This window comes from Gavia stellata, chromosome 7 (assembly GCF_030936135.1).
Source record: "Gavia stellata isolate bGavSte3 chromosome 7, bGavSte3.hap2, whole genome shotgun sequence".
NCBI lineage: Eukaryota > Metazoa > Chordata > Aves > Gaviiformes > Gaviidae > Gavia > Gavia stellata.
Genome location: NC_082600.1, coordinates 27,002,237 through 27,030,056, shown reverse-complemented (window position 1 = coordinate 27,030,056; position 27,820 = coordinate 27,002,237). Strand labels below are relative to the sequence as shown.

The window sequence follows — 27,820 nt, the reverse complement described above, 5'->3', positions numbered from 1 at the left end:
TACAAGCCGCAGCTCACCCGCCAGCCGTACTTCTCATTGGCTGCGCTGCCGCCGGGGGGCGGGAGCACTTTGGCAGCCTCCACCAATGGAAAAGGGGGACGGCGGAAGTGGAAGTGGTGCGTGCGGCTGCGGAGCTCAACCGTTCCGGGGTGCCGCCGCCGCCATGCCGGGTGCTGCCGAGCGCGGCTCGGAGCTGTCGGAGCAGATCGAGGCCTTCGTGGCACGGTTGCGGGGCGGCGGGGAGCGGCCGCGCTCCGAGGACACGGCGCGGCAGACGCTGTCGCTGCTGCGGAAGATCATCGCGCACGGGCGATGGAGCCGGGCCGGTGAGGGCCGGGCGGCGGCGGGCAGGGCCCTGTGTGGCGCCGGGAGCAAGGCGGCGGCAGGGCCGGGCGGCGGCGGGCAGGGCCCTGTGTGGCGCCGGGAGCAAGGCGGCGGCAGGGCCCGGCGGCGGGTAGAGCTGTGGGAGGGCAGTGGCGGTGGGCGCCTCGAGGCCGTCGGGCCGCGCAGCTGCTGGGCCCGGCGCTCCGGTCGCGGACCATGCAGGCCCGGTGCCGTGCCGCTGGCGCTGCGGCCCGGGGGAGCTGGGAGCCTCGCTAGAGCTGCCGGCGGGTCTGGGTTCCCAGTACTTGTCCCGCCGCACCTCAGCCCTTTAACGGTCTGCTGTGCTTATCGGTATCGTCTGTGGAGTTGCACGAGTCTCCCCGCATCAGCTGTGCTCTTTCCTCAGCGGCGTCAGCCTGAGCGCTGACCATTCCAGCAGCAGGTGGTTTCCTTTTTCACTAAACTCACTGCTTATGGTTTTCCCTAAGTTTCGAGTCTGCATTGTGTCCAAGTGATAGTACTACAGAAAACCCACAGGAACCAACTGCTCTGCGAGTGGCTTTCTGCTCGCATCTCTGTACTTTCTGTCAGTGTTGCATTACCGGTGCCAGAGCCAGCCTCTGGCCGTAGGGCTGTGGTGGGGTGGATGTGTTGGTTTGACGCTCGCATGGGTTCACTCTGGGCAGCAATAACCAGGGCCCTTCCTCTTTCAGGGGAGCTCATGGATCTGATCCGGACAGAGGGCCAGAGGATGACAGCAGCCCAGCCATCTGAGACGACCGTGGGCAACATGGTGCGGCGAGTGCTAAAGGTCATTCGGGAAGAGTATGGCAGGTGAAGTGCCCCTCTCTTGCTGCCTGTACCCCTCCTAGGAGCCCAGAACGGCTCTCCTACACAGTGTGTTCTGCTGCTTCTGTGAGACCCCTTTAGTTTCCATCATCCCCTTTTCCCACCTCTCCTACAGAGGGATTCAGCGAGTTTAACATTAAAGGAAACCTGTCATTTTCAGCGTAGCTGATGACACTTCCTCTAGTGAAACTCCACTTGGTGTATGTGTTGTGGGTACGTGAGAACAGTCTGTGCCCTGACTTCAGGCTGTTCGCTCCTTGCGTTCGCAGGAGGGTCCATCCCACTGGAGCAGTAGCCTGGAGCCCACTCCTCATCTCTGGGCTGCAGCATTTGCTCACGACTTAGTAAGGTGCTTCCTGGCAGAGCTTTGGGTGTCTTTCTGCCAGAGACAGCTAGAGAAGCTCTTTGGTGTGGCGTGGTGTGCCTCCTGTGTGTGGTTTTCCTTCCTCTCTGTTCACATCCAGGTGTGCTGTGGGTACACTAGTCAGCCTGCCCGTGCCCTTACACTCGCTCCCAAGGCTGAAGGGCTGCTTCTCTCTGCAGGCTTCACGGGCGCAGTGAGGAAAGCGACCAGCAAGAATCCCTGCACAAACTCCTCACTTCCGGAGGACTGAGCGAGGATTTCAGCACTCCTTATCCTCCCCTCAGAGCTAACGTTATTGAAGCTATTAACGAGCTGCTAATAGAGCTAGGTACAGATGGGTCTGAACTACCCCATGAGTGGAGCTCCTTATGGGATGGGACTGGTGCTTCCCCCTCCTCTTAGGTGGAAAGAAAACAGCAAGGATCTGGGAGGCTTAATATGAAGGAACTAAGGAACTGAAGTCCTGCTGCTCCCAGGACTTAGTTTAAGTCCTCTTTGGTTTACAGGGAGATGGGTGGAACACTGTGGAGGGAACAAACAGTATGGGGGTCTATTGGCCTATGCCTTTGGTCTTCTGGGAAATCTTGAGTTGAGTCCTCTGAAGAAGAGTATCAAAAATATGTCAGGGTTGGTCCTAATCCCTATGCACATATAACCTGACCCTTGTCATAAAGCACTGTGATACATTTTTCTTTTTCTGCAGTGTTGTGACAGATCAGGCACCCGACTCTACTTCTGAGGCCCAGGTTGCCCTGCCTCTCCTTTCCACGTGGTTCTAGTGCTATTGAACTGTAAAACCATTGAATTTCTGTCACTAGTTGTTGTGTGGTTGTGGTGGTTATCTGGAGTCATGCTGACACAATCCACTCCCCTCATGATGGAGTTTTCAATACAGCTATTTCTATGAGTAGCTAGGGAGCACAGGGCATTCAGGGGCCAGCTTCTTGGTCCCTCTCCACTGGTAAAAAGAAGGGGGAGAAAAGCTGCTCCTTCACTACTAGTGCTCATAGCATCACTTTAGTAAAAAATGATCTTGTTGGAGGACAGTGCTAGCAGCACAAGTGTTGCTTTTCCTGGCTGCTTTTCCACCCACAGCTTCCTTCTGTTACAGAGGGCACCACTGATAACATTGCTATGCAGGCTCTGGAGCACATCCACTCCAATGAGGTGATCATGACCATTGGCTACTCACGCACCGTTGAGGCCTTCCTGAAGGAAGCTGCCCGCAAGCGGAAGTTCCAGGTCATCGTGGCGGAGTGTGCGCCATTCTGCCAGGTAAGGCCCGGGCTGGCTGTCTTCTCCAGGCACTGCATTGTCCCATGTGTTCTTACTGAACTCTTGTCTCTGGTGGCAAGCTGAACATTATGGAAGTTCCTCTGCAGCGGGGAGATTGAAGAGAGCTTTTTATCCTACCCCGTGTCCTTCAGTTGGAGGGCTGTATTTGTGCGCCATTGCTTGGTATTTTTGTGGCTCAGACAAGAATTGAGTGCTAATATCTCTACAACTGCACTGCAGGAGCTATGTCCCAGGGGATCAGTTGGATTCTCCCTCTTTTTAGGGTCATGAAATGGCTGTCCGACTATCTAAAGAGAACATTGAAACTACTGTCATGAGTGATGCAGCCATTTTTGCTGTCATGTCTCGAGTCAACAAGGTAAGGAGGGAGGAGGGGAGTTCATGGCAGGTTGGGTGCTTAGGCCTCCCAAACCAGCTGCAGGTCCCAGCAATGATGGATGCATTTCTTCACTGAAGACTCAAAATTGTAATAGTCCCTATTTCAGCTGGGGTGGAGATTCAGTGTGGAACCCCAAGTCAGTACGATGACTAACTGCATGATGATAGGTTTTTCTGCCTTAGTGGCTAACAGGCAGAACAGTTACAAGAAACCAAGCCAGGAGAGCCTCAAAGGATTAACCTCAGTTTTTAAAGAAGATGGAACAAAAAGCAGCATTTCCAAAGGGGAGAAACTCCACTTGCCTGGAACATGGGATGGGTGGTGAAGGGAATCACCAAGGTGTGTCTTCTCAAACAGACCTGTTCTGTACTTTTATAGAGATGGAGACTTGGCACCCTGAACTAAAAAAAAAGTAATACTTTTAACATAATAAAATCCAGCCACACCACTTCTTATCTATATGTTTTAAGCTGCTTCACATTATTCCCAATTTACAGCAAGGGAATTGTTGCAGCCAGCAGTCAAGTTACTTGTACAAAGCTTACTTTGCAGGCTTGTAGAACAACAAGGAACACAGCCCAGCTTCTGCTTGGTGTTCCTTGCAATAGAACATACATTTGTCCTCTGATGTTCTCTGTGCTGGTCTCACCATGCTGGAGTCATGCTCTTGTTAGAGAGGAATGTCTCGGTCCAGAGCCAGTGCCAGATGAAACAGATCAAGCATCCAGCTGCCCTATAACTCCAGCCTTTGGTTGGCTTGCTGTTCTGACAAACTTCTCCAGCTCGTCTGGTAGGGTCCGAGCCAGGAAACGTTCCTTCCCCACTTTGCCAGTGGAACATGCTATCTAATGCTGATTTGCCTTTTAAGGTCATCATTGGTACAAAGACAATCCTGGCAAACGGCGCCCTGGTTGCTGTGAGTGGGACTCACACTCTGGCACTGGCAGCTAAACACCACTCCACTCCACTCATTGTGTGTGCCCCCATGTTCAAGCTTTCACCGCAAGTAAGTATAGCAGCTCTTCGGGGTGCACCTGCTCTGCATAGAGATGGGGGGTGATTTTATGCTTGTGGAAACTTAGGGTGCAGAGCACCACCTGTCCCAAGGTGACGCTGGTAAATGAGCCATCATCTCCCCCATCTAGCGCTGTTACTTCAGATAGGAGATCCTTACCCAAATCTGGCACACATCAGGATCTCCTTGACGCATCCTCCTCTGCCACGTGTGCTGAGTAAGCAGTGCACTGGGTGTAAGGATGTAGATCACTGCCTACTAGAGACTGACATCACCATACTTGTTTTTCTTCAACCACAGCGGATTTCAATTTGTATCTTTAGTATTGAAAAATGTACTGTCAGAGGAGGTAGATAGAGATGCTCTAAACTGTTTCTTACACTCAGTACTTTTTCAGTATTGTCAGATAAAGTGGGAGACTGAGGAAATCACTTCTGTGCTCCAGTTCCTTAGGCTTTGCAGAAGGGCAGCCAGGTCATAGAAGGCTCTAAAAGCTCTGAGGAAAAACCTTTCACCTGTAGATGTTGCAGAGGTTCAAGGCATAGGCATTATTAAACACGTAGTGTCACCTGGCAAGTCATCATTTTCTGCTTTAGTTCCTTCCAGCACCCAGGATCTGTTTTCACTAGGATAATGAGGCAGTCTCTTTTTTCCTGACCTTCCTATACTCTCTCTCATTCAGTTCCCTAATGAAGAAGATTCATTCCACAAGTTTGTATCACCACAGGAAGTGCTGCCATTCACAGAAGGTACTGGTTCTCCTTTATATAGGCTGGTCAAGCTGGTTCAGGCTATAATTTTAAATTGTTTTTTAAATAGCTCACATACAATTTAAACATAAGACTGTCCTGTAACCCAAGACAGAAAATCTTTTCCTATTGTCTTAAGCAGAAACTAGTGCTGGGAACCATCCTATTTCATACATAACTTTCTATTACAGAAAGTTCAGAAAGAAGATTTCCTTTGAACACTATCTTGCACTTCTGCTTTGGCTCTGAAATAGTCAGTGTTTTATTATAGGATTGTGATAATGGTGCCAGGCAGGTGGCAGTTTCTTGTGGGACAGAACAGGTGCCTAACACTGAGGGCAGCTTCCTTTCCTTCCTACAACTCATGTTAACTTCTTGAAACTTTGTTATGTGATCCACTTGTTGAAACCCAGTATTTCTGAAATGGGCTTCCCACACAAACACCTTCTTTAGAAAGGTGTCAGCTCCCAAGCCCATCTTCAGATCGTAAAGTCTCTTTGAAGCTCTGTTTCTATGTGACAGACTTTGGAAATTAAGATATCAGGTTTGGCACTGGTTTTTGGTTTTGGCCTTCTGAGCTTTTGTTGAAATAACAACTTCAGCAGTATCAGGATTCTTGCATTCTAATTGCATACTGGCAAGTTTTCTGGCAATTAATAAATCCACACCAGAGGGGATTTGGGGTTACTGTCAGTAAAAACTACCAGAAGAGAGTGCTGCCACTCATCCAAGATTGCTGTATACCTGTAATTCAACAATATCAGTGGGGAAGTTGGATGTCCCAGTAAAGGATTCGGGATGTCCCAGTATTGACTTTAGGGTGGCATGCGCTTAGCTGGTTTCTTCAGAGGCTCAGGAAGACGTGCAGAAGGCTAAATATACTTTCTTTGAGTTGCTGTGTCTAATATTGCTGCTATTCACTTTACAGGGGAGATCCTGGCAAAGATCAATGTTCACTGCCCAGTGTTTGACTACGTCCCTCCAGAGCTCATTACGCTCTTCATTTCTAACATTGGGGGTAATGCGCCTTCCTACATCTACCGCCTCATGAGTGAGCTCTACCATCCAGATGACTATGAACTCTAATGCCGTGAAGCACATCACTCCACTTTTCTTATCTTTCCCTTGAGAAAGATACAACAGCTAATTAAAGTGTATGTTGCAAAGGCGGGTTGCTGTGGGGAATCGGTGGGGAATTTGCTGAGCACGTCGTCTTTCCTACCCAAAAGCAACAGAAGGCAGAGCTCTTGTCCAGGTATTGATCCCTGTGCTGTGTTACATGCCACCTAGAGCTGCTAACCCACTTTGTTTAAAACAGCAAGGCATGCGTGTAACTCTCTGGGGCAGCTAAGCTGTTACTTCAAAGTGTGCTGCAATAAAGGCTGTTTACAGTGATCTCACTGTTAAGCATGTTTTCTATATACAGGTAATTTGTTTCTTTAACTGGCAGGATTTTTTTCCGGTTTAGTAAGTTGCTTCCACCTATGATACAGTAGCAGGCTTTAAGGTCTGCTTTTACATATGAATGTCATAGAAAGCCATTGGCAATTGTCTTCAAAATGGATTTTTTTGGTAGAATTTTCTGACAATTTTTGGTAAGTTACCAAAATACAAACCAGCTTTTTTTACAGTGCTGTAACGGAAATTCCATTCTTGATGAAAGGGAGACCTTCACAAGTCCCATCAGCTAGCTTGTCTACCGTCCTGTCAGAAGGCAGAGCTCAAGCTCTTGCTTTGCTTGTTGTAGTCTGAGGGTCTTTCCTCTCCTGAACTACTTGAGTTACTGTAATTATTCTTCTTGGGTGGACATCTTGTCTCATTTGGAAAAATTCTTGATTTTTGTGAGGGGCAGCGTGAATGTCTTGGAAATCTCAGGCTCTTGCGGGTCAGTCAGACCACTTTTCCTTAGTCCCTTTTATTAATGTGTGGCAATACACTATACCACAGTTAAGGCATCAAATGAGAGGAGTTCCCACTCCTTGTTTTGCTTTTGATTCGGCAAATGTCAATATCTATCTGATTTGGTTTTAAGTAGGATGTCTGTGATTAAACAAAGACGTCATCTTCTTTTATCGTTCTGAAATAAAGTCTACTCCTCTCCTCTAGACTGAAACACAAAATAGAACTGGAACCTGTAAAATAAGTTTGCCTATTATAAAAAATGCCCTGGGCTATTTAGTTATTTCGGTGGGGGTAAGTTTCTGTACCCTGAGAACATGGGGCTATGCTAGAATTTAGAAATATTTCGCTCAAGAATGCAAACTGCAGGGAGCTGGAGAAAACAGCTGGGTGTGTCATTCATTGCCTAGTCAAATAAAAAGAATGTTTTTTGATCCCGAGTTGGCCTATATGTACTATGAAGCTGGTTGGTCCTTATTCCAACCACTGCCATGAGCCCAAGAAAAGAGTTTAGTGTTAATTTTATTAATAAATATCTCTCCATTTTCAAAGCATTATAAAATACATTAATTAAAAGTCTTGTCTCTACTATGCAGAATCATGCTTTGCTTGCAGAGAAAAAGCACTTTAGTAACTGTGAGTGGCTGTAACTTCTTGCCTCCAGTAGTCAAGCACTGACATAATGGTGCAGGCTTACAATATAATTCCATACTGTTTAAGATGCTTCTCCAGGCTACGAGGGTGGCTCCTCTGGCCATGTTCTCCTGGCTGGTCTCTGCTTCTTAGGTCAGTACTCAGAGCAGAATGTCATTTACTGCACTGGCTCAGAAACTTAGCTCCACACAGGGTATTGTTGTCTAATAACAGGGGGAGGACCTGCATCACACCAACACTTCCAGTCGTTGCAGCTTACAGTCTTAACTTTTTTTGATTAGGGTCTTTTTTTTCCAAATAGGTGCCATGCTTGCGCCATCTTCCGCAGTCTAGCCAAATTAGGTTTATGCTGGAGGGAGAAAAATTAAGAAGCACTAAATCATAACTAAGTAAATGAACTTCAATGCCTCCATACTCTTTGCCCTGATACAGTCATTCCCAAGTTTTTTTAATATCTAATTCAAAGTCACACCTTTCAACAGGATCCAATTTCATAACAATATAGCACAGTAATAGCAAAAGGGAAGGAATAATGATTTTTTTTTTTTAATTTAAATGTTGCTATTTCTTTGCCTTTTTTTCCTCATTTTATAGCATCTTAAACTTTGAGGAAGTAGGCATTTGTTTAATTAGCATCTTTGCCACTAGTAGAATGTCAGAATTTACATGTTTTCCAAGTTTTACACTTAAAAACTGCAAACACTTTAAATATATGCTTAATTTTAAGGACTTGTGGGCCCCATTAAAGTCAATGTGACCGTTCAGATGATGGTTAAGACCCTTGCTAAAGTGTTTGCAGGACAGAGGTTTAATGTTCTAAAGTTTTATTTTATTGGTAACACCTATGTAAAAATTCAAGTAAGATGCAGCCAGTGGTGATGGTTTCAAACTGGTCCATTCTAGTTCTAACACACACATACAGGACCAGAGTGTGGATTATCAGAGGCTTATCTGTGTCCCACACAGTACCTGCTTTTTCTGTTGTAGATGGTCTATGTCTGCAAGAGGCATCATGGAAGGTCTTCCATGAGCACACTGGAAGGGCAGCTGGCAAGATGACAAAGCTTCAATAAGCCTGCAGCTCTCCTCCAAAGTCAAATGCTCATTAAACTTAATAGCTCCTGAAAAAAAAAGATACAAATTCTTGCATATGCTGCCAAAGAATTCAAACCACCCAGCATACTTCCCTCCACAGCTATGGTTTTCACAGAGAACAAGGCAGGTCCCAAAGATTAGCTGGAAGGCTGCAAAGGCAGCCCAAAGGCTGCAGTATGGCAGACTTAGGGCTTAGCTTAATTAAACACCCTGCTGCTGGTTAAGGATCAGCTTTCCATGGCCTAAACTTTTACCTAACCCAAGTCTGATGGAGGGTATCATTATTAGTTTTTGGCTTTTCAGATGACATTGCAAGAGGCAAATGGGCTGCTTTTTTTTTTTCTTTCATGTGTGTGGCAGCTGAAGACACAACCAGTTTACAAATGAAAAAGCATTAAACCAAGATGACAGCTAGTATCAGTTCCATAGGCTTTATCAGTTCAATGTGCCTGCCACTGACAGGTATCAGTACCAAGACCAAATACCAGCTCTGCCACTAAGTCCTTTCTCACAAGTGAGCACTTAATGGCATCCAGAGGAAATCCAGGCAGAACATTAAGGAGTCATTTCAGAGGTGTTTGCAGTTTTTAGCCTTCACAGATAGACAAGACCATGTGCAATCTGTCTTTCAGCCATGGGACTTTCTTAGATATAAAAAAAAAAATATGTATTGTCTGCCATTTGTAGAATGCAGTGATGCTCTGTGAAAATAGATGCTTTTGGTTCACATTTACCCTTTCAGCATAATTTTGTTAATACTGTATATGGCACAAGAACTGCCACAAGAGGCTAGAGCTACTGCAGTCTACACCTGTAAGGTCTGTTCATCTCCAGGTGCTGGAAAGCTATGGCCCCTTAGGAGATGTAAATTCCTACTGCACTCCTTCCAAAAATACTTGAAAGGTCACAGGCACACTTAAACTAGCACTTCTGATACTTACATGAAATATAAAATGCTTTTTGGGAAAAGCATTTAAGTCTTCTTTCCTGCTTGCTTTCAAGCAGATTCCAGCACCTCCCCTTGCCCCTTCACAGAGCTGTTATTTGAATGGTTTAGAGCTCACGTGGATGAGTGCATTTCAGAACTGTATTCTGTGTTTCATGTGAGGGTTGGAAAGTACGTTAGGCCCATACATTAATAAGTCAGTGCAGTATTGCTTGTCCTTCATAGTGCTGTCCATGAAAAGACCATTATCTCCTCATCCCTATGAAACACACAGTCTGTAATCCTGGAATTCCTGCAAACACATTCTGAAACCAGTGCCCCAGGGAGGATGCTGTGTAGAGAAAGAAAGGTTAAAAAGAAAAAAAGAAAGAATGAAGAAAAGTCCAGTTTCCCTACCATGACAGGCCTGGGAAGCTAACACCTTCAGAAACGTCAGAGGCAGTGTCCCTCTTGCTCCTCCTCCTGTGGTCTGCACTAGCTAAAAGTAGTAAGGGAACATCATCTTACTTTCCATTTAATAAGAGAAAAAGGAAGAACTCTAACACAAAGGAAATTAAAAATGAGGAAAAGCTAGTGGATTATCTAGTCCTTCTTGAGGCTTAACACACTTACTCTCTTTGGTTCATGCAGTAAGCTTTGCATTATTATAATCAACTTCAGAAGCAGACAGCAACTCACCTCAACTTGTTCTTGAATAAGCTCCTGGAAAGAAAAAGGTAATATCATCAGTTGCTATTTCTCCCTTTCATTGCCCATACCCTGCTTTGTATAATTTACTGTGTAATTGCCAGAACCAGGAAAAATTATGCCATTGCTAGTATACTGACCACAGCGTGAAAAATCTAGGTGCAAGTCCTGACCTCTCACAAGTATCTTATCAGACTTTAGACTAATCACTTGGTTTCTCTCTGCATCAGTTTCCTATCTGTAGAATGGGTATAAATGGAACTCTTATATCTCAGAGTGCAATGAATGCATGTTTTCTTTAAATAGCTGCCCTTTCTTCTTTGGATAATAGTCCATGTGGACTTGATTTCTGATGTCTACAATGCAATGAATTCATAATCAATCATGAATAGGTGTTACCAGTCCTAATTAAAATAAAAAGGACCGCAGAATAGATCTGCCAAAACGCTCATGAGATCTTGAGGCGTCAGCTAAGAATGAGTGCTCAGGAGGCACAGACCTGATTCCCTCCTCCGCCACTTTTAGTACTCTTTGCTCCCAAACCACCAGGAGAGTGCATTTTGAGTTCTTCCCGATTATAGCAAGGTTGGAAAAGAAAATTTAATCAGATGAATCATCTTCTCTGTTTCTTCTTTTCGTATCAAAACAGATGTATGGCAAGACTGGACTGACTGACAATGGCTCAGCCTAGTGGTTGAACATGGTACTCCAAAACCAATTTTTAAGGAGTCCTTGAAGCAGTTTTGATTGTGGAGAATTGTTTACAATGGAAACTGCAAGTAATCAGTTCAGCAATTTCTTCCTCAAACTGCAGAACATCTGGAACAGCAGCTTTTAGAAAGCTGCACTGCTCAAGTACAGATTTCATGAAAACAACTTCAAATCCTAACAAATAGTATTTCTGTATCAGCAATATTAATCATTTTACTGTTCATTCAAGCATTTACTGTTCATTCAAGAATTCATGAGCAGTAAACTTGAAACATCTGCACTATATACTGTTTTTCTTAGCTTCTCCACTAGCCCAAGTCTGAAACAGTCTGCTATCATTTCTGTTATAGTTCAGGGATTTCAGTTGTGGGACTGTTTAGCTACTAAAAGGGATGGCACCCACATATGCCAAGGGACTTCATTGTCTCCCTCATAAAAGATACTGTAATACCCTGGGGTAGTAACACAGAACAAGACCCAGTATCACAATTTCACCCATATCCACAGCTGACCTCCACAATGCTTTTAGTGACAGGTTGTCTTTTCCGCCGTAATTCATTGGCTTCTCTTTCTATAAAACACAGTGGCACTTTCCTCACTAGAATCAAGGAGCTGTTGGTCTCAGGAAATGATAATTCAAGACCCAAGTCCTCCAAATTTTTATAGCAGCATCTGAGGAAAAAAATTACCAGAAATAAGACATCAACCACAGTAGCTATATCTCCACAGCATACGTAAATATTTCTGTAGTCCCCATATATGTTTCTTCCTGCAATAGTTCCCAATCTCAAAATCCATGCATCGTGAGATTCCAAATAATTTTGCCCTCCTAGCCTACATTCAGCCATGTTTTTGCACTCCAGTCAACTGTGCATATTTCATGTTCCACAGCCACAAGATCTAAGAGTTCCTGTATTATGTGGAGAGAAGCTTTATGTCTAAATTTATAAATCTGTCTTTTGTAAAGATGCATGAGGTGTCTGGTTCAACACGTAAACACTCCAAATACTGAAATTATGCAGCATAAAGACTCCTTTAAGTCTAACCTAAAAAATTGTGATTTCAATTGACACTTAATAGTAAATACTTCTGGTGGAAAAAATATTGTAAGAAATTTATGCAGGTTTAATGAACTTTATATCCCATTAAGCAAAGAGAACCCAGGAAAGAACAACCTCTAGTTAATCTGACATATGTCACCCTGTGGATGGAAAAATACACACAAAAACTGGACTTCACAGTCAGATGAGAGCTTGTCTTCGAAACGAAAACAACTGTAACAATATATAGTTTATTTTATTAACTCAGGGACTAAAACAAAGTTGGTGAAAGTCAGTTTTAGAAAAGAGATTATTTGAACAAAAAAGAAGCTAATCTAAACTCACTAAAATCAATCATGAGAATAATTAGCCTCCATATGGAGATGACTTGTGTAATTCTACCCAAAAAAAGAAGACATGTATAGCCTTCAGCAAGGGCAGAGAAAGACAGAAAAAGCCCATTGTGGTGAAATGACAGAATCCAAGCAGCTATTGAAGTCAATCAAGCCTGTTTTTTTAAAGGGGAAAAAAAGAAGTTCAAGAGAGTCAACAGAACAATGCATTACTACAATGCCTAGTAGACAAATAACAGAATCAAAGCTGCAGGTGAGCCAGAGGTCCACCTGAACTATTAAACAGCAAGCATAGCTGAAGAGAAAGGTTTTTTAGGGAAGTTAATTTATTTCATTACATCAAACTTTACCACAGAATACAGTCATACGCTGCCAGCAACAATAACAACAGACTTTAGGTTTTTACATAGTACTTTTAATTCGTAACATTTTAGTAAGGATAGTCTCAAAGACTGATTGTAAAGAGACAAACTGCCAGTAAATACTGATAAATTAAAAAGAGCAACAATAAAAGCACCAGTAAGCCAGCACCAGTATATTCCAGCACCAGTAAGCTTCTTGAATCAATTCAGTAAGCTTCTTGAATCAATTCAGTAAGCTTCTTGAATCAATTATCTTAAGCGATAACTGAAGATCACAACTGGCATCCCACTTCTGAATAATTTAACCAGTGTCCTTAAAAGAAAGCCATGCCTTTCTGATTTACTTTACCTTACTGATTTTTTTAGTAAGTTTGTGAGATAGCTGATGAAGAAAAGTACGTCACAGAATTTGTTTGGTCTTTCAAAAAGCCTTTGATGCTGTCTCTTAAAAGTGGCTAGAAATGCAAATGCAAAAAGTTGTCATCGATAGAGAAGTAACATTTGTCATGGCTTAGAAACTACGGAAAAAAGGTATGCTGGCAACAGTTGCTCAGTGTTCAACATGACATGAGTCCCTATCTGTATCTTCATAATTGTTTATTAATGATGTGGAAAAGAAGGGGCATGGTCAAGCAGGCAAATTTGCAGAAAACACAAAATCATTTAGGTTAGCTGAGACTAAAGATGATGTTGAACTCAATCAGAACTTAAAACAAGTAGAAAAATGATGAATGAAATCAGTAGGATGAATGAAAAAGGTATAATGAGACATGGACAGAAAAACTGAATTCACTGCTCCTAAAGACAAATAAATGCAAATTATCAGGAATAATTTGATCTATTTGTACATTTTGTGGGCTTCTACATAAACAGCAAAAATAAAAAAACCCCACAACTCTGTATTTCATTTTCATGACCATTCAATAAATAAGCAGCTCATGCAAGCAGCAGTAGCCAAAAAAGCAGACCAAACATCAGCTGTGGATATAATAGACAGAAAATATGGGCACGACTGCCAAGCTACCGTACAAATCAATGGGATACCCTCACTTGGTACATTGTATTCAATTTTGGCCATCCAGTCTCAAAAGAAGATATATCAGAAATGGAAGACATTCAAAGATGAGTGCAAAAATAATTCAAAGTTGAACAAGAGTCATTACAAATATTGTGATGATAGCAAGAACATCATTAAGAGGTGGGAACAACAAAGGCGTCCAAATATTACTGAACTACGAACAGCAATGGTTACGTTCTCACATTTTTCCTGTAAGGCAGGTAGAACATAATAGTGCTTCACACTTTCCTTTGGAATTTCTGGTATTGGCCACTGTCACACAAAAGAGTTACCAAATGGATACAGCAGTGATACTGTTATGATTGGAATACATCCAAAAAGGGCTTTATACCAAACAAGTGTATCCCTGTAATAGGCAACAATCTTAACAAGGAGTGATTTAAAAGCTGTCAAGCTTGCCACAGGCATCACAAAAAAGAGCAGTCTGAGAATAATGAGGTAGTCCTGCAAATGTTAAGATAGAACTTCACCTGAAAATGAAGAACAATGCAGGGAAAAACAAAAAATGCATGTAGCAGGTCTCAGACAGGGATTTTAGGGAAAACCAGTTTGATTAGTGTCCAGTAGGTCTGTAATAATCCAACAAGAAATCTGCATCTAAACCCTTGCAGTACAGAAGTTGACTATCCTAATAGTAGCTAGGTCACCATTCTGAAACATTTGGGAAACAGTGTTCATTAGTTACTCTTGGCAAGCACCTAGGATTAAGGAATGCATTTTTGAAGGATTCACAATACAAACTTTCCATACCCCATCCTGCTCTTCTCAAACAGTGCCTGTTAAATCAGTGACTAGATCAGCACTATGGGCACTGCACTCTAGTGTGCACTCCCAAGTCCTGAGCCCCAGACAGCAGGATCTGTTGAGAGACTGCTTTGCCACCCTCCTGGCCCACACATGAAGGTTTACTTTCCCAGGGAAACCAGAGCACATTGCAGAGGCACGGAGATGGCACACCACAAGTTTTGTCTTGACATGTCGTGACAACGTGCCTGAGAAGCAAACCTATTTTTCTCAGCACAGATACAGCCAATTGGTCTCAGCTCAGGAAAGAATCAACAGCTTCTTTCCTGAGCTTCATGGTAATCTAACAATGTGTAGAGATCTTCCTGGTCCACAGAGCCATCCCCAAAAGTTTAGAGCCATTGGCCGTTACTAACCGTAGAAGTCTTCTTTGTTCTTCTGTAACTTCAATCTCCAAAGGGGGAGAGATGGAGGAGGACAGTAATTTCTTCTTGTCACATGCTGCAGCTTCCTTCTCATAGGAATCTGTGAATGAATCATTTAGAAGTATCCTCTCTTAGAATATTTACGCAGGCACTACCCTTAATGACCCTATGGTTTGGCATGTAATCCTCTGTTTGGATTAAACAGTGACCACAGAATGCCTTCTCCTGAAACTTGTGGAGGACTGGGAATGTCACAAACCAGACATCTAGTCTCTGGGGAAGGATTGGTTAATGCCACTTTGTTTTTTCCCACCAGTTCCAAAAAAGAGTCACCCTAAATAGCAAAAAAACCTACTGATATATTTAGTACCACTCACAGAGAGCAATTTTTCCACAGAAAAGTCTGATGTAAATGGCATTAAAATACTATTCATTAAGCACTTCTCCCTTCAGTCTTTAACTTTTTTTAGTACCTGACCAAAAGGAGCAGAGTTCCTGGAACCCTCTCTGCAGGAACTGCGCAGTATTTATTGATGAAAGAGAAGGTCAATGATTTTTAAGTACTTGATGGATGGCTGTTGTGCTTTTTAACACTGAAACCAATGGCTAATGAGCTTACAGAGAAGACCATTATCCCTTTGCAAACAGTTTCAGATTGTGGAAATTTTAGGCTTTAAGCACAGTATTCACCTAAAAAGGAACCAAATGAACTATGCTCTTTACTCTGCATCCCATGTCTTATTCTTCACAGCATAACCACATAATCTTATTGATGTTGTTCTATTTCCTCTTCATTGTTTTTCCTATCAGTCTTCCTGCTCTTTCATTATGTCAGGAGTATTTTAGTTTGATAGTTCTGTGGGTAGGGAGTGTATCTTCTATTTTTGGAAACGCTGTAACAATTTTCAGCTGCCAACACTATGACTGCTACAGATACTGCATGTCTGCATTCTCCTTGGGATCAGGACAAAGATGAGAAATGAATATCCTATTGGTTCCATACATCCCAGATTTATCCTTATGACAAGTTACGTTAGCAAGCTTTCCCTTTCAGATAGCTTGCTTGTGCTTTTCTATGCATTAATTATCTTTCTTTCCAAGACCATCCGAATCCATACCTGCAATAAGCTGCTCCAAGCGGATCCGTTCATGAGCTGCATGTTGGTCCACCAAAATCAAGAGGTTTCCATCTAAAAATGTACCACAAGAGATGAGAAATAGGCAACTTTGTACTACACAACTGCACAGGTTGGAAAGAATGACCACTCTCTAGAGGCCACATTTAGGAGGTAACTATCAGCCAGTTTTACAGAAATAAAGTGAGGAGGAGTCTGTCTTGGCAGAACATAAAGTCACTACAGAACAGAAATTTAGTGATCCAAATTGGCATTTAAATTAAGGTAATTAGATTGAGTCAGAAACTCTTGTCTATTGACATCTTCATATAACTTCAGAATGAGAGCTGAAGTCACCCACAAACTGTTCTGTTTAATAGTCTTTAAAAATGTTATGAAAACTACTGGTTTTGAATGCCTTTTTTGTACAGCTTCAGCAAGCTTCAACAATGAATATGTCCAGACACTGTGAACAGAGTCTGAAAGATGTTAGTAATTTGAGTACAATCTATTTTTATAGCACTAATCTGAAGGCAGTAGGAACATTCAACAACGTCCAAAATAAAGATAAAGAAGATCCAGGAAATTTCAAGTGAAGACTAACATTTTCCTCTACTCACAATATCATCTCGAGGCAAGAAGAGAATACAAACAGGACAGTGTTCCCTCTGCAGTCTTAACTGCGCTTGACAGCCACCTCAAATTCATGTTAATAACGATTCTTACCTGCCTTTTTATCCATTTCATTCCTAGTGTTGATTAAACAAGCAATAAATTTATTGTCCACTTGCTGAAGAACCTGTAAGATACTCAAAAAAATCATTACCCACTAGTAAAATTATTTTTAAAATGAAGGTAATCAAAAGAAGATGACAATCAAAATGGATCAAGCACAACAAATAGCTAGTAGGATGATTAGAGGAGTGGAAACCACATCTTTTCTAATCCCCAAGGCTTGAAGAATTTGGCCTAGCAAATTCTGAGACTGAGAAGGTATATAATAATTCTTTATAAATACAGTGGGGGGCTACATATGGAAAAGGCAGCAATTATTTAAGCTAAAAGACAATACTGGCAGAAGGTCAAATAACCATAAATCGGTCATGAAACAGTTTAGTCTAGAACTAAGAGAAAGTTTCAAAATATCCAAGAAAATAATTCCAGATCAATTTTTTCAAAGAGAGTCATAAGGGCAAGAGCTCGAATTGTTCTAAGGTGGAGCTGGAAATTTACAGAGTGGATTAAATGCTCATGTAGAAGCCTCCTTGAGTTGGGAATTAAAGCTGTGCACAGCGACTATGAGTATTCGATTTGCTGATATCACCAAAAGAGAATGTAAACAACCTTTTTTAACCTGCCCTGTGTTTAAGGACTTGTGCTGATCATCTGTAGGAGCCAGGAAGTATGGGGTTTTTCCTCATTTTCTGATGCAGAATTTGCCTCTGTGACTTGATTCCACTTTCTCCTCAAACATCAGAAATCAACCAGAGGTACAGGGAATACTGAGCAGGGATGCACAATGCTTTCAGTACCTTATTGTTAGATTTAAATTAACAGATGTGGTGTTAGGGAGGAATTTCTCCCCAAGTCACATAGATAGAGCTCAGTCTGAATTCTCTGTCTCACAACATGTGCATTGTTCACCTCCTAGGTAAAAATGAATAGATGATCCTATTTCCTTGCAGGAATGCAAGATATTAATGATTCTTTTTATTCTTTTCCTGTGGCATGATGCAACATTTTGTGCTTTTTGGTCTTTTCTAAAGAAATTCTCAAAATTGCTATAGGGTACTGAAGGCAGTATTTAGCTTCTTCAGAGATGGGAAGTGATAATTTCTTCTAGCTTCACCTTCTTAAAAACATACAAAAGAAAATATTACGCAGGTAAAATTAAGCACAGAACCACTCAGTAAGTTTTAAAGAACAGTTCTTACGAGGAGTGAACAGAAAAATGGTACCTTCAATTTTCCAGCTTTCCTCTCCTGTCTTTTTGAAACATAATCTGTTTACTATAATAACTTTATTTACTCCTGTTATTCTTGCAGACACAACATAAGTAAGGCAATCATTTGGATCCTTGTCCACCCTGGAGATCGACATTACCATGCCCCACACAGTCAGAACCTGCAATTTCAAAGTCAGCAACCCGATTGCACGAGAATAATGCTAACTGCGCCTGTAAGCCTTTTGTCATTGGGATGCAAGAGAGGGAGAGAATCCACTTCGGCATTTCTATCCAGGCAAACCATCAAAGAACGTAAGTTGAAGCCACACATTTACATCAGTTTTTAAGCTAACATTCAAAACATTTCATAAAGAAGTACTGAAACAGTTAAACTTGATGCTATGATGCCATTTTTAAGAACCACTTTTCAGAGCAGACATATCTTAAAGTGAAATTTCAAGTCTTTCCATGAAATCTGGGATTTGCTTTTGAAACCACTCTGCTGAAGAATTACATTTCTAAGGCCAATAAAAATGGAAGGTACAGGACACAGATTTCAGAAGAATAAGAACTAAGCAAATGCCTACTACAATAAATATAAAAAACTCCCCACTGAAATATAATTTAGTTAATGGTGTTTCTAAGCAGCAGGGCTGCCTCTTGATTTGATTTTACCATACAGTCAAGGAATTTTAGTCACTTGCAGACAGCTGATTAACCATGAGATGATACTAAGATCTGGTATGACATATGTGTCGGCCGGTATCACACAGCAACCAAGAATTTTGTTTGTGCTTGTGAAAATCAGGGATATGAACTGTTTCCCTGGATACCTCTTTCCCACCAGGCAGATATATCAGCAAATCCCATCAGCTGAGTGGGAATTTGGGGGTGAAAACTAGTAATAGATCATATTGTACCTGCATTGAATGAACCATGTCTTTGGTAAAACGATAAGGATACAAGATATTGTGAATTTTCACAGCCAGATTGTCAGCCTGACTGCTGGTCACATCAATGGCAATCTGTAAAAACAGAATTACAAATCAAGCAATAAAGGATATGGCAAAACCCCCAAACACACAAAAAATACCCGCAACAAACCAGCTTTAAGAAAAACTGGAAATAACTCTGTATTTTGACAAATGAAGATTTCTACACAAGAATAGCACTAGCTAAAGATACCATCTGGCAATCTCTTTGCTTCCATCCTCATATACTTTCCCATCTGGATATTACCTGCTAACTTCAATGCATTCAGCTGATTTCAAGTACCTATCAGAAAACCTGAAGTTAATTATCAGCCTACGTGAGCTCTCAATGGATTGCATTACAAAAGATGTATTACCCTGAAATGAGTCAGAGTACATGTCACAGCAACAACTGAACAGAACTGTTCCTTTTCAGAAACTCACCAGCAGGTGGTTTACTACTCTGTCTCTATTGTTTGCAGGTGGAAATGGTTGCATACATATGTTTACACACACACAACATGATGATTAAAGATAATGCTACCTCATGACAACAGAGGAAGTTTTTCTAAAAGCTCCAACATTGTTTCCCTCTCACATGCTATAATCCTGCCAGGCTATAAAAAAAAGTATAGTAAAATATACTTTTAAGACCCGTTCCATCCCAGAGAAGTAAGCTCAGTTATTTTATCTCTGTCCACAAAGAGGACAGACACTGTGTTATACTTTTGCCATCCTTTAACTTTTAATTTTAAGATGACTATCTCTGTAGAGGGAAAGACAGCTTACAATAATGTTTTGCTTTTCAAATGGCATAAGGCAAAAGATTAGCCTGATACCTGCTTCTCTGACTTTGAATAAATCCACAACAATGACTTACATATAAACAGTCTATAAAACCACATAACTGCCAGGTCTACAGTCTAATATATTGCTGAATAACTTATATGCAACTGTTACAGTATTTGCAATTTTGGTCCCCATGTCAGAAAATTACAGAAGGTTAAACTGACTCCTATTTTAGCATGAGATGTGAGATAATACTTACCTCTGGGCAGGGAACAAAAACAGGATTATCCCATTCTGAAAGCAATGACTGGAGAGACTCCCCTTCAGCATCTAGGAAAGAACACATAGATAATACAGGGACTACCACCATCCTTCAGTAGAAGGTACATTGGGTACCTCTACCTCACCCAAGTATTATTTTGGGTTTTTTCCATCAAAAAAGGGGAGAATGTAGAAATAAATAACGGAACATGAGACCGGGCTTCTCTATTGTCTGCTTTAACTAGGAAGGACCCTGTGCAGCATTCTGACTCCTAAACATGCTGCAGCACAATTCAACAGGCCCTGGAAACGGGGCGGGGGGTGAGGGGAAGGAGAGAAAGAAAGACCTGTTTAGCTACCCACTCCTCTGGACAAAGCCACATACCAAAAAGATGATTTCATCCTTTCCACTGCAAAAAAAAATTGTGAGGATTGAAGTTATTTTTCACATTGCAAGGCTGGAACGAGTACAAAGAATGGAGTAGGTAATTATTCTTTAAACTACTGACATAATCCAACAAAGAACTGGGTATTTCATCCTGTAAATAAGTATCCCCTAACCTGCCTTCAACCCTAAAAGATTTTTTTTTCCAGTTCTAGATTTGAGATGACTCACACAGTCCCATTGTTAACAGACCTTGAGTAATTCTGGGTTCCTGTTGGGACATCTGGGAGAATTCTTTGATTTTTTTTTTACCGCGGAACACTGTGTCCTGGAAAGCGGGCCCTACCTCTCAGATCCTGGCTTGCTAGAATCTTCTCTTTTCGAGGTCTAGGAAGGAAGGGTAGCACAATCTCACTTCTAAAGGGATGGCACCTGAACTGAATCCCTAAACACAATATAAATTTACTGCTGCAGAATTACAGAAAGCTATACAATTATTATATTCTCATAAACAAGCGTGTGCTAAGCCCTGTACAAATTAGAGTATCCCACAGATTTTGCAATCTAACATTGAGAAATAACAGCACATATGTAAAAAGCTGAGAATTATCAGACACACTTGCATCAGGAAATGTATTATTTTAAAATATTACCGTGGCTGCTGCAAGACTGTCCTTCTTAAAAATTGGCTGCTGCTTTAATCACATAAGAATTATTTCCAGAATTAGTGCAACCAGAAGTGGTATCCCCAAAGGAAAGAGGAGGCATATAGTAACGTCTGTCAGATATCAAAACACTTTTGACTTCCCTCTGTTAAGATGTGGCAAAACTGTCAGTCTATCACCACTCCTAGCAATACTTAATACAGTTATCAGGAACTTGTAAAACTGAAAACTACAAGTCAGTGAGACCACATGAGATATTGGAGTAAGCCTAACAACATGTTCCTGCCCACCCAGAAATGACTGAATGATTTTACAAACCAGCACTGTTATCAAGATTATTAAGAAAACTGGCTCAGATTTCCAGCACAGTGGTAAACACTTCACCCTTCCTTTGGTACAATTCAGACTTCTATTCTTTGTGAAATAATAATGAATTAATAAAGTTCCTTTCTACTAAGAAATTAAGGGTGTGCATTCAGGAAAAGTGGCAGAGTGATAACGCCAAAGAAAACCAGCTGCATGCTGATAAGCTCAGTATGAAAAGGCTCTATGAGTTCCTAGTCCAGTCCATAGACTTCTGACTGTTGGCTCCATTCCAGTAAGGACCAACGATGGTCCTACCCTGGGGACCCAGAATTCTTTCAAGAATCCAAACTGGCAGCCCAGCACAGGAGAGTAACTCAGCATCCCGTTGTCACAAAACCCAGAATAGAGGACAAGATGGCCTGATGTGATTCCTGGCAAACTGTGGCAAATTGAAGAATGCTGCCTAATTCAGACTTTGACAGAACTTTTATAGATATTGTCATGGAAAAATATTAACTCTCAAGTTCACAGAAGCATCTATCATCTATATGAACAGAAGTCCAGTATTTTATACATGTAATAAACAAAGAGTCATCTCCCTGCTTCTTGTTACAGGGAAAATCCTTGTTCAGGATATACATTGTTCATAAAGCTAGGATTTTCTTGCCCAAAGGCCAGTGAGAATTCAAAGCTGGCAGAGATATTAATATGATTTTTCTGACAAGTTACATCAGAAAAGGTGCTGAGGATAATAATGTATCTACTTTATACATACAGGCCACATACAATTACCATACTTGAGTTTTCATTTTCACTTGCCTCAATTAGATCATTAAAATATATTGGTGTCAGTCAAAAATGTAATAAAAGTAACAAAAAATGCAAACATAGTTGGCATAACAATGAAGACCAAGTTGAACTGGGATGTTAACCTACAACAAATGCACAGCATTAGATTATTCAAAAAGGCATCTGATGGTGAAATGAAGTTTGATAAGTTTTCCTGTAACAATCAGTTTAATCAGTAGAAAGATGCCTAAGTCAGCGTAATTTCCCTAAGTTTGTGTATGAGATGCTGTTCTTAATAAATCACGGGACTATGAAATTCTAAGTCAACACCATAGGGTTACTGACACTACTCTAAAAAGCAAAATGAAAGCATACATAGCAAGTGAAGAAATGATTCCACTCCTGGGTCTTAAGAGCAGTCCAAAACAGTGCTCAACATCAAGACACGAGTGCCATGTTAGGACACAGTTGTGTTTATTCCTATGACTAAGAAGAATTAATATCCTTTGCTTGAAAAACATGTGAAAGAACATGTTTGTTGAACTTAGAAAATCTAAGATCTATAGATGTCCAAACACCTTGTGAAGGTTTGGGAGGTCCGACCTTCAACCTAAGAAAAGCAAAAAAGCTGCAGTAGACATCTCACCAAAGAATAACACCACTGACAGAATTAAGAAAGAGTGGCACCATTGATACGATGGAGAGTAACACCAACGATAAGGCTAAGAAAGAACAATGCCACTGGAGGTAAAAAGATGTGATACAATATACGTCTTCAAAGACTACAGACTGACTATACATCATCTGAAAGCATAAGAGTACGTGAGGTATTCTCTGCATGAACATGAATGCACTATCCAAACATTTTGGACAGAAGATCAAGCTCCACATCTCAGCGCTATGGCTGGCTACCAGACAGCACTGTGGGCAAACGAAATTGGTAAACCACTTCAATGGAACACAATAAATATTAAGAATTATTGGCATCAATTATTATACTTAAAAGGGAATAGCTTAACAACTGAAACACCTATTGCACCAGTGTTTCTATGACTGGTAATAAAGAAGGAAATAACAGACAAAAATTGAACAATCCAGAGGCTATCATGATTAATTAGACAAATATTTCACAGAACTATCTAGAAGAAGTCCAAACTACTTTTTCAAAACAAATTATGCAGGAGAAAATATGGTCTACATGTGGAATGGCTGCATCTTCACTCATAAAATCTGCCAACAGACAGAACGAAGAACAACTTTGAACAAAGATATATCCATGGAAGGGAAAATGACCAAAGACACTATTCTGCTGAGCCAGATCAGGCAGACACAGAAAGCCAAACCTGACAGATAGATCAATGAAAACTCATGAACACCACACCGCTGACAAACCAATACAATGTAGCATCCTGTCACCCCTAGAAATGCCCCATCATCAAACCACCAACAATGCTGTACAAAGCTAAGTGTGAAGGAACAGACTTCCAAAATCTGTGGGAAGGAGACCACACATTCTTAATGAAGAGTTAGATTTTTGTTCATTTTTCAAAGGTTGTTTTACATTTTTTATGCAGTTAGGACAAAATGTTAAACCACAAATTTTTTCTAGTACACTTACTTTAAAGTGTGTCCCTCACTTTTTATATGACAATTATACATAACTGTGATCACATTAAATGTCATGATGCCCAGGCAGCCACCTGTTAATTGACAAGGTGTTGGCATTTCTTTTTGCTGTCTTATTAAAAACTATCTTTTAATATCTTGACTGTTAATGTTTTACTGTCTCCATAGTCTCCAACACTTTCCCATTTTCCATACAGCTACTGCAAGTAAGGCAGTGGATATTTCAGTATAAACTGTCAGGTGCTGTCACCAAGGTATTTTATGCACCTAACAGAACACAAACGGTTTTTCTCATCCCATGTTTACAACAACCACCACCCCTCTTACCATTCTCTGAGACAACATTCACAGCCATTGTTGTTATATCTTGAATGCAGGCAGCTTGAAATCCTTCAGTAGGAGGAGTACCGTAGGTGCTCAGTCCAGTTGCTTTATTGATGTATATTGTCTTACCCGATGAAACATCGAAATCTTGAAGCCAGTCAGAGCAACACAAATCATTCCTGGGATCACCTGTGCTTGTGTTGTCTGCAGAGAACTCCAAGTTACTTGGGAAGGTCATATGTGGAACCTCAGTATCTTTCAAATTTTGTTCTGATGATTCATCTAACATACTTTTATCATTACAGATTATGTTAGTACAATCTTTTTTAGCAGGTAATGATAAAGCACTGCTTGAAGATACTGTGTACTCCCCTTCTATGCTGCTGAGTGGTGATGAGCTGACAGTACTTTTCATGGACTCTGCTCTTGTACTCTCTGATTGCCAGCATGCACCTCCCTTAGAAATGCTGTAATTACATTCCCTCATTTTTTCCACTGAGTATTTATATGTTTCACAAGCATTGTAAAAAAAATCATTATTTGAAGAATCAAGATCAAAAGTGTAGTCATCTTTTCTACTCGAATCTGTTTGTAATTGTTCACCAAGTTGTTCTACTTCTTTGTGGTCACTTTTCATTCTGGACAGTTTGGATGATAATGATCCTGGAGATCTTTTACAACTTATATTGTTTTTACTAACATGAGAGTAATCAGACAACATCAAAGGACTCTGACAAAGGGCTCGTTTGTCCTGTGAAGTTTCTCCACTACAGAATAAAGTCTCTTCCAAAGAACCAAAAACTTGGGTACTATTACTAGAATCTGTATCTTCCAAAGCTGGGAGACCAAATTCACTCTGCTCGGACAACGGAGTTGGTAGTGTACACTTGACTCTCCCATAATATCTCCTGAACTTTTCTAATGAACCCAGCTGTGTGGACAAGCTCAGCCTCTTAGAGGGCTGAGATCTTGGCACAGCTATTTGTCTTCTAGTGCTTTTTATAACTTCCTTATGAGGAATACCTGAAGAAGTTGCCAATGACAATTCTGTAACATTCGATGTCTCATAATGTCTTTCACTGGTGGCAACAGGCATAGCTATCTCCTCACTCACCTGATTTGACAAAGTTTTGTTCTCTAACCACTCATTACCATCAGCCATGCATACTTCTCTGGTGTAAGGAGGTGTATATTCTTTATTTGTATTACTGGAAATATCCTTAGCATTTAAAGACTGAATCGGAAAATTCACTTTGTGGCCAAAAATATTCTTGGCATTGACAGGGCCAGGTCTACACTGCATGTTTAATGCAAGATTTGTTTCTGTTTGTTCACATTCATGTGGGGGCTCATTTTGCATAACACGTGTTATGAGGCCTGTAGAGCACAATTTTAACGGTATTGAACTAACAGGCCCTCTTCCAACATCATCTATCACTGCAGCTGCTTCACTGTGTCCTCTTCTTGCATTACACAATCTCATCAATGAACTCCCAGAGACAGTCTCAGGCCCCATTGCTGTTTCCGTAGGGTCTTCTCTCTCAGACAGCGACTGAGTAACATCATTATTTAAGATACGGACCATACTGCTTTTCTGCACTACTTTGCCTTGCTGGCTTCCCACATCTTTTATGTAATTCTCTGCACAATGCTGCAGGTCACCACAACTGTCTGTTTTTCTTGTTTCTGATCTGGCTCCTCCACTGAAAGAGGAACAGATATTTTCTGAAGATTTCAGGTAAGTATCAGACGCTTTTTGGGAACTGTTAGTGTCTTTTGGCTCCTGCTCTGAGATATTTGATATAATGAAATCAGAAGCTGTGTCATCTTTGCTGGGCAGTGGAATCTCCACTTTGTTGTTTCTACACGGATCAGATGGTTCAGCAATCTTCTGATTTGGGGTGATTTCAGTTTCTTGTAGATTTTTATTTGGCTCTATAAGGTTCAAAGATTTTTTTCCAGTCACGTATTTCCTTTTTACATCTTTTGATTGCAAGTTATACATTTCATAGGAATCCACAATTTCATCACATGCTTTCTTAAAACTGTCTTGGATGCTCTTCTCTTCAGAGAGTGAGGGCTTCAGAGCTGGAGTGTTATACAAACAAAAGTCATTATCTTCATTAAATTCTCTGATGTCCTCACTACACGGTTCAATAAATAAACGCTCTTGTTTCAAAAATATTTTCACTCCTTCCTCTACACAAGTTAGAAGAACATCCCAGTTCTGGAACTCGATTAGAGTTTTTGCAGGTTCCAGACACACATCATAGTCACTGTACGCACAGGTCACATTGAGAATAAAGATCCCATACAACTCTGGGCCACAACGATGGCGACCAGGACTTGAACTAGCCTGTCTGCTCACAGGGCCACTTCTTGCCTTGCAAATGACACTTTCTTTTCTTAATAAAAAATCAATTAGTTTATGTAGTCTTGTCTTTAAAACAAGCCTTCTATTCACATACAAGAACTGCATATTCTTATTGTAATGTCCTTCAGTACTGATATAACCACTTAGCCCAAATCCCCCAGACTTATGGTTTATTTCTCGTAACTTCTGGGATCTGCCCAGTCCATAAATTTGACAAAACCGAGAGTATACATCTCTTGTCTTAGGGAGCTGAAGCACCATAGAACAAGAAGCATCGTTCCTTAAAGAAAGTGAAACAGAGGGATGCATCAGCGAAATAGCCTCTACTTTCTGTCTCACTCTCTCAAATTCCAGCACAGGATCCATACACTTTCTCCTCACCGGTAACTGATGGAACAGATTACACACGGTCACTGTAGTTCCACCACTTGGTCTGCTCAATTCAGCTTCACAGACTTCCAGTGCTTGCCCATTATGAAATAGTTTCACAAATGTTTTTGCTGTCCTGCTGGTTTTAGACGAAACTTCCACTACGCTGGCCATGTTGGCTATGCTTGCCACAGCCTCCCCTCTAAAGCCATAGAACATGAGGTTCTCCAAGTCTCCCACTGAGCTGCACTTGCTGGTGAAGTACCGCTTTCCCATTGCATTTAAGTCCTCTCTCCCCATCCCAGAGCCATTGTCCACCACCTGGATCTTAAAAGCTTCCAGATCCACCCTGATAGCTACACATGTTGCTTTGGCATCGATGCTATTGAGGACAAGCTCCTCAACACACTGCCCCAGTGAGTTGATAGTCACTCCAGAACGCAGCCTGGCTCGCACATCTTCCACCAAACATTTGATCATGTCAAAATCAGGTAGATGAGAAACTCAAGAAACTGCAGGGAGCTCACTCCTCCATGTTTCTTAAAACAACTCCCTGGGTAGAGAGAAAAAAAAAAGAGGAAAAGAAAAGAAATACAAATTAAAGGCCTGAAAAAACTTTCATTTATCGCATTTACCCTCATAAATATACTTTTGTTAGTTTTCCTGGTATTAAGAGGCTTTTTCTGTGATTACTTTCCTGCTCAGGCTTTGACTACCAGGGTAAATGGTCAGAATCTGAGTCTATGCTCCTTACTAACAACATATGTGATTCTCAAACTTAACATACCTAAACCAAACTCCAACCATGATCACAGAATCACAGAATCACTAAGGTTGGAAAAGACCTGTAAGATCATCAAGTCCAACCATCAACTAACACCACCATGCCCACTAAACCATGTCCTGCAATACCTCATCCACATGTTCCTTG

At 41.3% G+C, this 27,820-nt stretch overlaps 2 protein-coding genes across 2 annotated transcripts; one reads left to right on the top strand and one right to left on the bottom strand.

Moving 5' to 3' along the window:
- Positions 1-163: 163 nt before the first annotated feature.
- Positions 164-6,178, top strand: EIF2B2 (eukaryotic translation initiation factor 2B subunit beta). Its single transcript, XM_059819685.1, has 8 exons — positions 164-326; positions 1,038-1,158; positions 1,717-1,865; positions 2,649-2,812; positions 3,096-3,191; positions 4,081-4,218; positions 4,910-4,976; positions 5,905-6,178. The coding sequence occupies exons 1-8, from the start codon at positions 164-166 to the stop codon at positions 6,060-6,062; spliced, it is 1,056 nt and encodes a 351-aa protein (XP_059675668.1). The 3' UTR covers positions 6,063-6,178.
- A 1,230-nt stretch (positions 6,179-7,408) lies between these two features.
- Positions 7,409-27,404, bottom strand: MLH3 (mutL homolog 3). Its single transcript, XM_059819581.1, has 11 exons — positions 24,150-27,404; positions 20,050-20,120; positions 18,951-19,055; positions 16,812-16,884; positions 16,089-16,160; positions 14,962-15,070; positions 11,481-11,640; positions 10,249-10,272; positions 9,967-10,048; positions 8,499-8,650; positions 7,409-7,878 (listed from the first exon to the last, which is right to left on the bottom strand). The coding sequence occupies exons 1-11, from the start codon at positions 27,367-27,369 to the stop codon at positions 7,807-7,809; spliced, it is 4,140 nt and encodes a 1,379-aa protein (XP_059675564.1). The 5' UTR covers positions 27,370-27,404; the 3' UTR covers positions 7,409-7,806.
- Between the last annotated feature and the right edge of the window lie 416 nt (positions 27,405-27,820).

Bases quoted from the DNA above. Each gene is read 5' to 3' on its own strand.
- EIF2B2 (XM_059819685.1), top strand. From the start codon at position 164: ATGCCGGGTGCTGCCGAGCGCGGCTCGGAGCTGTCGGAGCAGATCGAG. The intron at 2,813-3,095 runs GTAAGGCCCGGG...CCCTCTTTTTAG, and splicing joins AGTGTGCGCCATTCTGCCAG to GGTCATGAAATGGCTGTCCG. The intron at 3,192-4,080 runs GTAAGGAGGGAG...TTGCCTTTTAAG, and splicing joins TCATGTCTCGAGTCAACAAG to GTCATCATTGGTACAAAGAC.
- MLH3 (XM_059819581.1), bottom strand. From the start codon at position 27,369: ATGATCAAATGTTTGGTGGAAGATGTGCGAGCCAGGCTGCGTTCTGGA. The intron at 10,049-10,248 runs GTGAGTTGCTGT...TACTACTTTTAG, and splicing joins TTATTCAAGAACAAGTTGAG to CTAGTGCAGACCACAGGAGG. The intron at 8,651-9,966 runs GTAGGGAAACTG...TTTTTTTTTCAG, and splicing joins AGCTTCCCAGGCCTGTCATG to GAGCTATTAAGTTTAATGAG.